The following is a 12,526-nucleotide window of genomic DNA, read 5'->3' on the forward strand; positions in this document are numbered from 1 at the left end:
CTACTGTGCTACCGCAGGCTACGGCATATCATGGGCGTGCTACAGAAGTTAACGGGCGTGCAACATGAGCTGCTGGGCTTGCCACAACGAGCCAATGGGCTTAGATCAGTGATATCACACTGACAAGACGTCACACTGGCAAATTTTTATCGAGGGGGGCTAGAACCGAACGTTACATGCAGCTAATGCTACAGCTAACAGGAGGACGTAGGAGAAGCTGCGTTTCCACAGACTTTGAATTTTTGCAAATAGATGTGCATATAAAACCAGAAAAAGCATAATATGGGCCCTTTAAACTAATGTAGCTTACATTAGCAATCAGATGCTAGCTATAGCTTCTCCGTTTACGGTAAAAAAGATAGAACAGATGTAAAGGCTTTTTTAATTTCAAGGGTTTTTATTTCTTTTCAACACAGTAATTTCACTTCATGCAACACTTCAGCGAAACATAAAAACAGAGTGACATCTGAAACATGTAATCCCAAAATCTATAAAGGCTTTTTTTTGTTGTTGTTGCATTTTCTACATTTGTCCATCACGTCTTACAAGTTCAGAGTTTAAATTTCCAGTTAACATTACATAAAAATAATTAAATTCAGAATGGGGGGAAGGGGGATATCTAAACCAAAATGTCTATTTTTGAAAATTAACTTATTTAATGTTTAATATAATTTGTGGAGGAAAAAAGGGTCCAAAGAAATCCCTTGTTTGATTATTATGTCATCTGCTCAATTAAAGGTGCAGTTTTTATTTTCTGTTACTAACCATGCAAATAAAGAATAAGGATTATTCGTGATACTTTTGAATATCTCATGAAGTCTTGAAGTCAAATGTGTCTGACTGCACTTTAACGAGAGGACTGGTGAAAATAATTTAAAAATAACCCTCAGTGCTGACTGTCAGGTGCCTCCAGCAGCTCTCGCTCTCTCTTCATGTCATCTGCTACTTTAAAGCTGCTTCAGGTATCACAGGGAAAAAACACATTTAGGAGAGAAAAAGGGAGGCTACATATGTCTGTTATTATATTAAATTCACAAGAAGTGGATGATGAATGTGTAAAACAGCAATCAAAGCAGAAAGTACGCTTTGATTGCTGTTTGCTTTGTTTGTAATGTATATTTTTATTTTATTTTTAAAACATGTTCGAAATAAAAAATAAAAATAAAAATAAAAATAATAATTAAAATGTCGGTCAGTAACGCCAAAAATCACCTGATTCTACAGACATTTACATTTCTACAGAATTTAACTTCACTGAGAGAAATAAAAAAAACTGATTTCTGACCTCAGGTGACCTCAGGTGAAAAAAAAAAAAATCATAAATATAACATCGAAATGAATAAATAAATAATTTAATTCCAATTTAAAAAATACCAAACAAAAGAAACACACACAGGAAGAACACATTTAACAGACAGAAACCTACAAACAGAACACATTTCATGATAACACACAACAACAACAACAGAGCCACCAGCCACAGAAATCAATTTGACTGAAAACGTTTCTTCTTCTTCTTCTCAGATGACGTTTTTGCCACAACTCAATAATTTAAAACATTTCAACATATTGCTTCTGATTACGAGGATTTTTTTTTTGCTTTTTTTCACACTTTAATTTTTTAAAACAGACTTCAAGATTCTTCCAAAGTACAACTGAATCACTGACGCACTTAAGCACACGGTCTTGTGAACAGTCGTTTTTTAAACCACAGACGGGATTCTCGGGCTCGTCTCTCCGCTCGTCTCCTCAGAGCTCGTCGTCATCAGATATGAGTCGATCCAAAGTGAAGCTTCAACCTCGCACGGCGGACGCTGAACGCCGCTTCGCTCCGTCATGTGTCTCCTCTTTTTTTTTTCATGGAGACGTTTTCTTTTTCAGCCTCCAGTGTTGACCGGACTTCCTGTAACCCCACCGAGGATTGCGTACATGCTAATGTTTTCTGAGGTACGATCAGCACCTCTACACACAGATCTCTATGGGCGTGGTCACCAGGATGCGCCCTCGCTCGTTGTTTTCTCGGTTGACTCGCTCGTAGCTGCCGGGGGACGATTGCGAGCTGTTGGCAGACATGGAGGAATAGTGGGTGTCCATCATGATGCTGGTCTTTGATGCCACACATGAAGGGGACAGACTCTGCTGCATCAGACGGTCTACTAACCCCTCCTCCTCAGAAGACGACGAGCTGATGTCCAGAGGAAGAACGCTGTTTGCCAAACCGCCGCCGCCGCCGCCACTGTTCCTGTTCTCCGTGTCCAGCATCCAGTTGTGGTTAAAGAAGTTGAAGACATCTTTCACGCAGCAGCGGCGCTCCTGCTCGACTGAGAGGAGCCGGCGAAACATCCGCAGAGCGTCGTCGGTGAAGCGACGCCACTGCGACGGCACCGAGGCGGTCCGCCGCCGCTGCCAGCGCACAAACTCCTCGTAGAAGGCGTCGCCGGGCATCGCCTTCTCCCAGGGGAAGTTCCCCGTCAGCATGCAGAACAGCAGCACGCCGAACGCCCACACGTCCGTGCTGAAGTCCACGTAGAAACCGTCCTGCTGCGAGGTGTCGCACAGCTCCGGCGCCGTGTAGGGGATCGTGCCGCTGACGCGCTTCACCGGAGAGCCGGCGCGCCGCGTCATGCCGAAGTCGGACAGCTTGACCTTCCTGCACTCTTTGTCGAATATGAGGACGTTCTCGGGTTTGATGTCTCGGTGGACCAGCTTCTTACAGTGCAGGTAGTCGAGGGCGATCGCCACCTGGTGGACGCACCGCTTTGCCACCGTCTCCTGGAGTCCGACCTGAACACAGGGAAGAAGAAGAACGGGAATCAAACCATGACAGGTCTTAGCTTAACCATTCATGTTAAAAAAAAGGTTGTGGTGGGATGCTAGTGGCGCAGTGGTTAGTGCGTGCGCCCCATGTATGGAGGTTGTAGTCTTCCAAGCGGGCAGCCCAGGTTCAAATCCCACCTGTGGCTCCTTTCCCGCATGTCATACCCCACTCTCTCTCTCCCTGATTTCCGACTCTATCGACTGTCCTATCTATCCATTAAAGGCACAAAAAGCCCAAAAAAAAGAAAAAAAGAAAAGAAAAAGTTTGTGGTTAGCACAGGCTTGAAAGTTTCTGACACTTTTCTCTATGACATACATTTTTTGTTTAAAGTCTTTAAATGCGATTTTTCACACTTAAATATAATATAAATCAAGTATATCCTCTGAAAATAACTCTGTGAGTCATGACTGTCTACAATGGGTGTAACACCCGAGTCCCACTGTCTGTGATGTTTTCAGAGTTTTCAGAGTCCTATCTTCAGTTTGTTTACATCGCCTGGACAGCGGCTGACTCCTCCCCTCGAGTATAAAAGTTGTTTAATTAAACTAGAGAAAAGAAGAATAACATACTGTACTCACTGCTTAACTGTGTTTCTAGATCACGCTCATTTCAGGTAAATTTACATGCAGTGTGAAGATACGAGCATAATAAAGATCGCTAGCATTAGCATGCTAACACAACAATGCACCGCGAGTTGTTTTGGTTTCATGCTGGTGCTCAAGGGCGACATCTGCTGGATCAAACGAATCGCATATAAAGCCTTTAAAGATTTATTTTTGGGCATTTTGTGCCTTTAATGGAGAGATAGGACAGTGGATGGAGTTGGAAATCAGAGAGAGAGAGCGGGGAATGACATGCGGGAAAGGAGCCACAGGAGGGATTCGAACCTGGGCCGCCCGCTTGGAAGACTACAGCCTCCATACATGGGGCGAGCGCACTAACCACTGCATCACCAGCGCCCCTCTATGACATAAATGAATAGATTTGTAGACCACTCATTGTGAGTCCAACATGGGGTCTAATGAGACTACAGGGGTTGTGAAGGACTTTTTAAAAATGTCCCCACAAAAAACCTGGATGGGTCACCTGAGGCGGGATGATGTCGAACAGATCTCCAGCGAGGGCGTACTCCTGAGCAAAGATGTAGTACTCATCCGTTTCGAAGGCGATGCCGAACATGTTGATGATGAAGGGGCAGGGCGACAGGTAGAGCGACACGCTGTACTCCCTCAAGAAGCTCTTCAGTTTCGTCGTCTTCTTCCTCAGAAACTTCAGCGCCATTTTAGTGCCTAAAGAAAGAAAAAAAAAAGGAGAGAAGATTACATTACTCATTTTTCATTTCTCTCCTCCTATTCCTCCTTCAGCACATTAAAGCGTTTTAGGATTTATTTCCCAGACGCATAATTATGTTCAGAACACTTAATTAAAAATCATTAAACAAATGTAATGGAAAACTAAAATCTCCAATGTCACAGACTTAAATGGTGCTGAGGTTTCCAGACTGCCTCTGTTGCCACAGCAACCAGAATGTTGCTTTAAATGGAGTTACTGTCATGCTTAGTCCAAACAGAGAGCCAGAACAAGTTTACAAAAACAAAAGATGAGTTCACTTGATATCAAATACAAAAAGTATTCATAACATAATAAAGTAAAGCCGTCTGGTGTGGGAGCTGGAGGAGCCCTGTGACACATTAAAGGGTTAATCTGAAATATTAGAGACTGTGCAGTAACCTGGATATCTGCCATGTCCGCCTCTGTGTGCACTTACAGTCAGCAAAGAGGAGACTCTTCTCCAATAGCACCAGGTCAGCTCTGAAAAGTGCTCCGTTTGTTCTAACACTTTAGCAAAAGGTCAAGAGGGGAGCGAGTGCTTGTTCTTAACGTGATGATACAAGAGGAGCTTCCCATACGATGACAGGACTGTCTCAGCAAAAATATTTGTTTTTTCTGTTGTTATGGAAACTTAAATGTGCAGACAATTATCACAGGAGAACTTTAAAGGTAACATATTAAGCAAAAAACACTTTTCCATGTTTCAATAACCCTAATATGTGTCCCTAGCCTGTCTGGAAAACTCCCAAATGAAGTCCATCCTCTGCCTGCTCAACTTGTATGCTCAAACAGACTGTTTGGAGATTTTCCCTTCATGACATCACAAAGGGCCCCCCTCCCCCAGGTGGGTGACACTCCCACAGCTAGGTGTTTGTTCTGCCCCCTGAGTCTGCCTTCTCACTGTAAACAATAGGACATGGAGCGAGAAAGGCCGAGTCACACCCCCTTCCAGAGAGGGGGCGTGGTCAGACACAGCTCATTTACATATTTAAAGCTACAGACACAGAAACAGCCTGTTCTGAGCAGGGCTGAAATAGAGGGGTTTATAGGCATGATCAAATACAGGATCAGAGTGGATTTTTGGCAAGACACTTCACAGATATATTTTGGGGAGCTCTGAAACTTATTTGAGGTTGTTAAAAAAACATGGGGAAGTTGGAGCAGATTATTTAATGTGTTTGAAAGTTATTACTGCATCTTTTCAGTCGGAGGTGCCTTGACCATGACTGATGATTAATATGTTCAGGGTTGGACTTTAGTGTGACAGCCAAAGGCTTCAGCTCTGCAGATGTTAAAAGTTCATCAGGTTTAGAGTGTTTAAATGTGTCAAACCTCATCGCAGGGTTTGAAGATGTCTAAGGTTGTTCTGCTTTAAATTAAAAAACGTCCACAGATGAAGAAATCCCCCGAGCCCTCTAAAAATAAACCTTCAGTATCATCTTTAAACTTGCAGTAGTTACCTCGGATCTTGTGTATGACCAGGTCCACTTTCCCGTAGGTGCCCTTGCCCAGCTCACACACCACCTCGTAGTATTTGTTGATGTCCAACTTCTCCAGGTTCTGAGCAGCGATGAGCTGCAGCTCCTCCAGGATGTCCATGGAGGCACGAGAGCCATGCGGCGAGGATGTCATTGTCGAGGGGAGAGACTGGAGACAAAGCAGACAGGATGAGGTTGAAGAGCTGAGAGGGGGGATGGGGGGGGAGGAGGGCTGGTCTGAGGTGGAGATTCCTGTGGAAAAGAAGGAGAAACAAGAAAAGGTTAATTCAGTATAACTCTTTTCACTCCTAATCCTCCTCAGTTGCTTATTCCCCTCACAGCATGAAGTTTTCCTGTCGTACAGGAAAGGGGGCGGAGTCTCAGTAGACGAGACATAATAAAGAGGTAGCAGAAATCCAAGATGGCAGACGAAGAGTCCAACACTATAACAGTGTTTGCCTTTATAACAATGCCATGTGACATTTTCACAGTCTCAACCACCAAGTGGTGAAGAACATTCTGGTGAGCAGAAAAGAGAGAATGAAGCAGCTTCATTCTGGCACAAAGATTGCACTCGTGTGAATGAAACAAAAATGAAACAAAGTCCGTCAACAGGAGCTGTGAATATGTGAAAATGAAAGATGACGACATGTGTCCAGAGATGTTCCTAATTTAAAACCAGAGAACTGCAAGGACAAAGCAGGCGAAGGCAATTAATCAAAGTCAAATTAGGTCCGAGAGAATTGAGACATTTACAGGACATATCCTGTGAAGCTTTTTAATGATCCCCACGTTAACAAATGTCTAAATCTCATCTGAGGTGTTTCCTGCTGACTGAACATCTCCAGCAGATCTGTCTCACCTTCCTCCCGCTTCCCCCTTGTCCTCCTTCTCGTCCTCATCAGCTGATCTACACTCACACGTCTCCTTGTCTTGGCCTTGGCGATCTCTTGAATGATGGGGAAACTTCACAGCTCTGATGGTGCGGCAGAATTCCAACATCCCTCATTAACGGGGCTGAGAAAGTGTTGAACGAGACAGGATGTCCATCTGTGCTGCTGCTGCTCTGTGTGTGTGTGTGTTTCACATAACTCGAGGTTCAGCGTGTGAAAACAATAAAAGCAAACACAGATAATTCAGTCTGTTTATGTGGTAAGAAAAGCAGCGACTGTAAAACTGTCTCTTATTGTTTTTCATTATATCCTCATAACTTTAATGCCATCAGACCTCAGACACTTCTAAATATTGGATTTAATAAGGACACACCGACAACTTCATTTGAAAGTTAATGACATATCACTGGTTCTGTTTACTGCAGAAACAGCCAACAGGTTACGACCCCGGCAGGTTTCATCCATTTTTAAAGCCCCAACAAAGACATGCAGAGTCAAATATTTTTTACAATTCCCTCTTGTTTGGAATATTTTTAGTTTCTGGATGGTCTTTTTGCTTTTAGGCCTTCTTCTGTTTTTTTCTACTTCTTTTCAGTCCTTATATTTTAGACCTAAGGATCATCTATTGACTTCACAGCTATGCTGATGACTCACATCTCTATAAAAGGTGTTGATTCTAAACGCTGCTTGTTCTTGCGGTCTCAACTCAGTCACATAACACTACAGCTGTACTTATCAGGAGACTATATGTAAGCTATTTTTTTTGAAGAATTAATTATGGACTGTATAAAACATGGACGCTGTCTCAGTGCCATCACTCATTGGTTCCTAAAGAGGCATTTTGAAGCCTAACCTCGACAGTCACCATATTGGAAATGCTATCTCAACACTACTTTTGATCAATTTAAAAACAGGCAAAGAGGTGGAGTTGAGGTGGGTCTTAAACCACCTGTCAGTCAAGTCAACCATACAACTAAATATGCAACGTATGAAAAACTCTTAATAAAGTCAAAACGGATGAATTATGAAAAACTTTCACCCGCCTTTCAGTATCTATGAATAAAGAAATTATCACCAATCATGAAAAGTCTATTGGACTAATCTGGTCTTATTTTAAACCCACAGAAACAGACTATATCTTAAGGTCAGAACATCTTCTTCTTTTCTCTGCACAGTGAAGCTTGAGCAAACTTTTATTTCACATAGTCTTCAACTACTGCAAAGCAAATCTCTCGGGTATTCCTTAGAAAGCCAGGAAATCAATTACAGCTCGAACAGAGTGATGCTGACAGAGTTTAACTGGAAAAACAAACCCCAAAGAGATCCCATCTCCTGTTCTACAGTCTCTGCACCAACATACAGGTAGTGTAGGACAGGTTTCAACACTTTTATCTTCTCATCATGGTCTTGGCCGACTGCTGTTTCTCTGCACAGTTATGATTCTGATCCACAGACGATTTCCTGCTCATTAAATAAAAACGTATCATACACTTAGGATGAAGATTTAAGCCGCGATCACCTGAGCCCTGAACCATTACATTCCTACATGTCACATAAACCTGACAAACCTAAGACTAACATGCAGAGTAATGATTTCTCTGTAGGAAAAACTGCACCTCATTAGCGCTGAGGCCAACATCGACCTGTAAAACATCAGCACCTAATTAATCACCGTAATGTGAAATCAATACATCAGCTAACTGAAAAAATACTTAATGAACAGATGATGCTATGTGGAGACTTATCTGGCTGCCTATACAGTTGGAGGTACATTCTGTTTTTAAAGCAGGGCAGAAGCTATAAATTATTTTGGAAATGAACCGTTAGTAGGTTGTTTTATTACCTGCCCTGTTCACCTGCTGGTCCCGTGGAGCCTGAATTCTGTAAATGCCTCATAAACAACCGGAGAGGGAAGGATTCTCTACAGCTCAAAAAGTTAGTCACGCAAATGAAAAATATCACAAATATTAAATCAAATTAATCAATTTCTCGCGGGGGAAAAAAAACAAACATTCTTGAATTTCAGCCTCTGAAATTCCAGGATTTTTAAAAATCTAATTAAAATCAAAATAGTAAAGTTAGAAGCTTAAACCGGTTTCTTTAAAGGTCTATAAATATCCGTGATTAACAGAAATGATTTTAGGTTTTACATGTATATATCATATTAATGTGAACAGTATGTCTCCGTCTTCTTCCGTTGTACAAACGTGAAGCCAAAATGCCCCCAGGACATATTGCGCTGGCGGCGCCATTTGGAGCCTAGACCTGCACAGATTGTTACACTGTATTGTTATATTACGATACGTTTTCTCTCGCCTTTCCTCCTCTACACCGCAAATCCGCTTAAATACGCTGCAAAGAGCCAAATTCGTCAAGAGAGAAATGTCGATCATGACGTTACATTTGCCCCATTTTCCATTGAATAACTCAATAAAAGGAAACTACACAGAAGATTTAATACTTGGGACACAAATCGACATCGGGACAGACTCTTTTAACTAGTTCACCTCATGTTCCATCTGTTGACATGGAGGAGGCAAGGTTCACGACCTATCCTGCAGCAGGTCAGCAGGGGGAGCTTAAAATATTCTGGCTTCACTTTCAGGCAGCTGTTGCTCCGTCCATTTTGATATACACGCCTACGATCTATGTTCACAAAGTTAAATCCACATAAATGTATTGAGGTTGTTTCAGGCTCACTCCCATGTCTTATCCTGCGTGAGCAATAAGTCTAACGTGTTTAAAACTCTCTGAATCTGCCCGCAGAGAAAAACACAACCACAGAGACTATTTCTGCCCCACAAATGTGTGTTGTGTGTATCCGTGTGTCTGTGGTGCAGTGAAGCTCTGTGACACTCTGAGTCCGTGTGTCGGATGCTCAGTGTGCACTCGGTTAATGCGAACACGTCTCTTCTTCTGCTGTGAACTCAAGGCTAACATCCCCGCCGCCTGCTTTCCTCTCGTTCGTTCTTCTGATTTTATTTCAGTGTTGACCGTGTGAGCTGTGAACACGTGCAACAAACCCAGACTGACCTCTCAGTGTCCAAGAAAAACACTACTATTGAGCTTAAGCGTGCGTTCTAAGCGTGTTCTCTAAAATGTCAGATAATGGAAGTAAACACAACTCGACATTTTCAACACACACACAGGCAAACAATTGGCAATTTCTTAATAAATGCTTCATGTTCAGGTAGAATCAATTCAAACAGAGAGGAGGATAAAACATTTGGTTCAGGACAAAGGTGAACTGGTATCTACGCTTCTCAAGATCTTTGATTGGCAAAGAAGCCTAAATCAAAAGGACAAATGTGTGGGGGTTTATTCAGCAGGACAATATAGATACATCTATGATATTACCACACTGAGGATATATTAGTGATTTTCAGCAGTTGATGGATTACATTACCTCATTAGCTGTTTGAAAACATCGACCTTAGCCAGCTCATAGACTCAAGATATCATGCTAACCACAACTACAGAGATTCATAATCGTTTAACTTAATCCTGCAGACATTACATTTTCAAAATTTTGGAAATGATCTCACTTCTGCAGAAAAAAAACAAAAAAAATGAGGTGTAGGATGACATTTTTTTTAACACATTTGAAAACGCCTAGCAGGCTATGGGTAATTATTATCAAACATTTGTCCATCAGCTCATAGATAAGTTGACTACCCATTCTCAGAGGGCCCTGAAGGCATCATCTCTGCAGCACAATGAGAAAGTAGAAAAGTATGATTTTTTTTTATTTCTACAAAGAACGAGAAATCTCAAACTGCAAACACATTAATTAAAATTGACATTCAGGCTATATTAATATTAATAATCACACCATTAAGCTTCCTCACCATCTGCTGTCAGGTTCAGCCAGTGTTTACAGTGTGCACAGTCTGTTCAGCTGCACAAAGACATGAAGCAGCTCTGCAGACACAAAGCTTTATCATCATCATCATCCTCACAGCGTGCTGCAAATGTGCATCCAGGTACAGCTGGAGTGTGTGTGTGTGTGCGTGGGTAGAATCCTTAAAATTGTTGTGATCAATAATCGAACCGTGAAAAATAAAAGATGAAGAGAGGTGCGGGTGAGAAGCTGGAGAGAGCAGCTCTTTTGTTCTGCTCAGTCACTTTGTGTCTTGTGGTGCATCTTGAACTTAGTGTGCAAGAATGTTTAATATGATTTAAACACAGCTTTTTAAAAAAAAAAATGAGCAGAGAATATTTACAGGTGACAGAGAACACACCATCAGTCCTGTGATGGTTTGTAACTGAGCTGCACACACACACACACACACACACACACACACACACACACACACACACACACACACACACACACACACAATTAAGAGACATGAGATCGCGCAAAGAATCAAGACACATTAAAGGACACAAACGAGCATTCATTATGAGTAAAATTGATTTGAACACCTGATCAGGACTTACCTTTAAAAATGCAGAATCTGTAAATCAATCCAGACAGCACGTGCCTCTAGGACCACGAGAGGAAATGTCTCCGGTCTTTAAATTCTCTATTTTCTTGCTCTTCACGCTGATGATGAAGAGCCTCCTTCTCCTCTTCCTCCTCCTGTCTGTCACTCTCGCTCTCTCTCTCTCTGCTCCGCTGCTGATCAGCAGCTCTATTGTCTGCACACACAGCAAGAGGCCCCGCCCACCGCAGATACCAGCCAATCCGAGCGCGGAGCGGCGGTACGATCCTCTGCGACGACGCTGCCTCCAAGGAACCTAGGAATTTACCATGTTTGGTACATTTAAGCTATGCTGGCTATGACTACTGCTACAGCTTTAGATTTATTTTTTTACATATGGGTAAATGAAATGTTTGATGTGGGTTCAAATGAAAATAGAGATTGCCTTTATTCATACTGAAACAATTATTTCCAATATAAACACACCAAATGAGCCATTAACTAGCCTAGATGACATCAGCACACCATATTTTCAATAACCCAAATAACAAAACAATGATCACTAATTTAAACATTAATTTCAGTGTTGCAAAGTGCTCTACAATGTTGAATAAAACAACAGTAATTTAAAAAAATAAACAAATACAATTGAATAATCAGAATAGAAGAAACTAGCTTTAGAAATAAAAAAGTATGTCTAAACATTAAAAAAAAATGTTTTGAGGAATAAACGTGTAGATGTCATAATTCATGTTTTTTGAAACTCTGCTTATGTTTGAATTTTTAGAATTAAATAGAAACTCTTTATTGTCTTTAGACATTTCTATGATGAAATCAAGGGACACTTTCACCTGCATGACAGGCAGGCATCTACATTTACATGTAAAAGCATGCGTTCAAGAAAGAGAACATTGCACTGTAGATAATGAAAATTGCACATTTAAAACAATTTAAAATGCACCAGTGTTAAACTACAACAAAATATAAAGAAAAAAGCACCAAAAGGGAGAGCTGTGAGACTCTGCATCCATGTGTCACCATCTTAAAACAGATACGATACGACACTATACGATCTGATCTGATACGATACACTTTATCTAAGTGCATTACATGACAGGCAGATGAGATTTAAAACTTTGACACAGATACTACTTTCTAGATTTTGTTCCAAGGTCATTTAAAATAAATAAACCGGTAGATTGTGAGTTTTCCGACGTCCTGTGAACGCAGCATACAGATGAAAGCAGAGCACAACATGTCCCGATGTGAGGCTGAGACTCTGCTGCATATTTAAATCAGAGGTTTTCAATGAACGAGTGTTTGAAGCCGCTGAAGCTTCACTGAGTGACAACATCAGACAAACATCAGAGGTTTCTGAGTGCCTGTGTGTTACATTTCTGCTCCAGTTATTCAAAGAAACCAAAGTGACTAAATAAATGAATGCAAACGAACTGCTGTACACTGTAAAAAAAAAAGAAGAAGAAAATCCAGTTGTTTGGGCTGCAGTGTCTGGGTTGTAGTAAAATATTAAATTGACTGAATTTGAGATGATGAGTTGAGATAAATTTGTATTAATTC

General features: G+C 41.4%; 1 protein-coding gene across 1 annotated transcript; it reads right to left on the reverse strand.

Annotated features, from left to right (window-relative positions):
* Window positions 1–1,154: 1,154 nt before the first annotated feature.
* LOC132954311 (serine/threonine-protein kinase SBK1-like) lies at window positions 1,155–11,122 on the reverse strand. The gene is made up of 4 exons (XM_061026847.1): window positions 10,965–11,122; window positions 5,611–5,880; window positions 3,905–4,107; window positions 1,155–2,784 (listed from the first exon to the last, which is right to left on the reverse strand). Exons 2-4 carry the CDS (start codon window positions 5,780–5,782, stop codon window positions 1,963–1,965), a joined length of 1,197 nt encoding a protein of 398 aa, XP_060882830.1. The 5' UTR covers window positions 5,783–5,880; window positions 10,965–11,122; the 3' UTR covers window positions 1,155–1,962.
* Between the last annotated feature and the right edge of the window lie 1,404 nt (window positions 11,123–12,526).

The sequence above is a fragment of the Labrus mixtus genome, chromosome 20 (genome assembly GCF_963584025.1).
Source record: "Labrus mixtus chromosome 20, fLabMix1.1, whole genome shotgun sequence".
Lineage (NCBI taxonomy): Eukaryota > Metazoa > Chordata > Actinopteri > Labriformes > Labridae > Labrus > Labrus mixtus.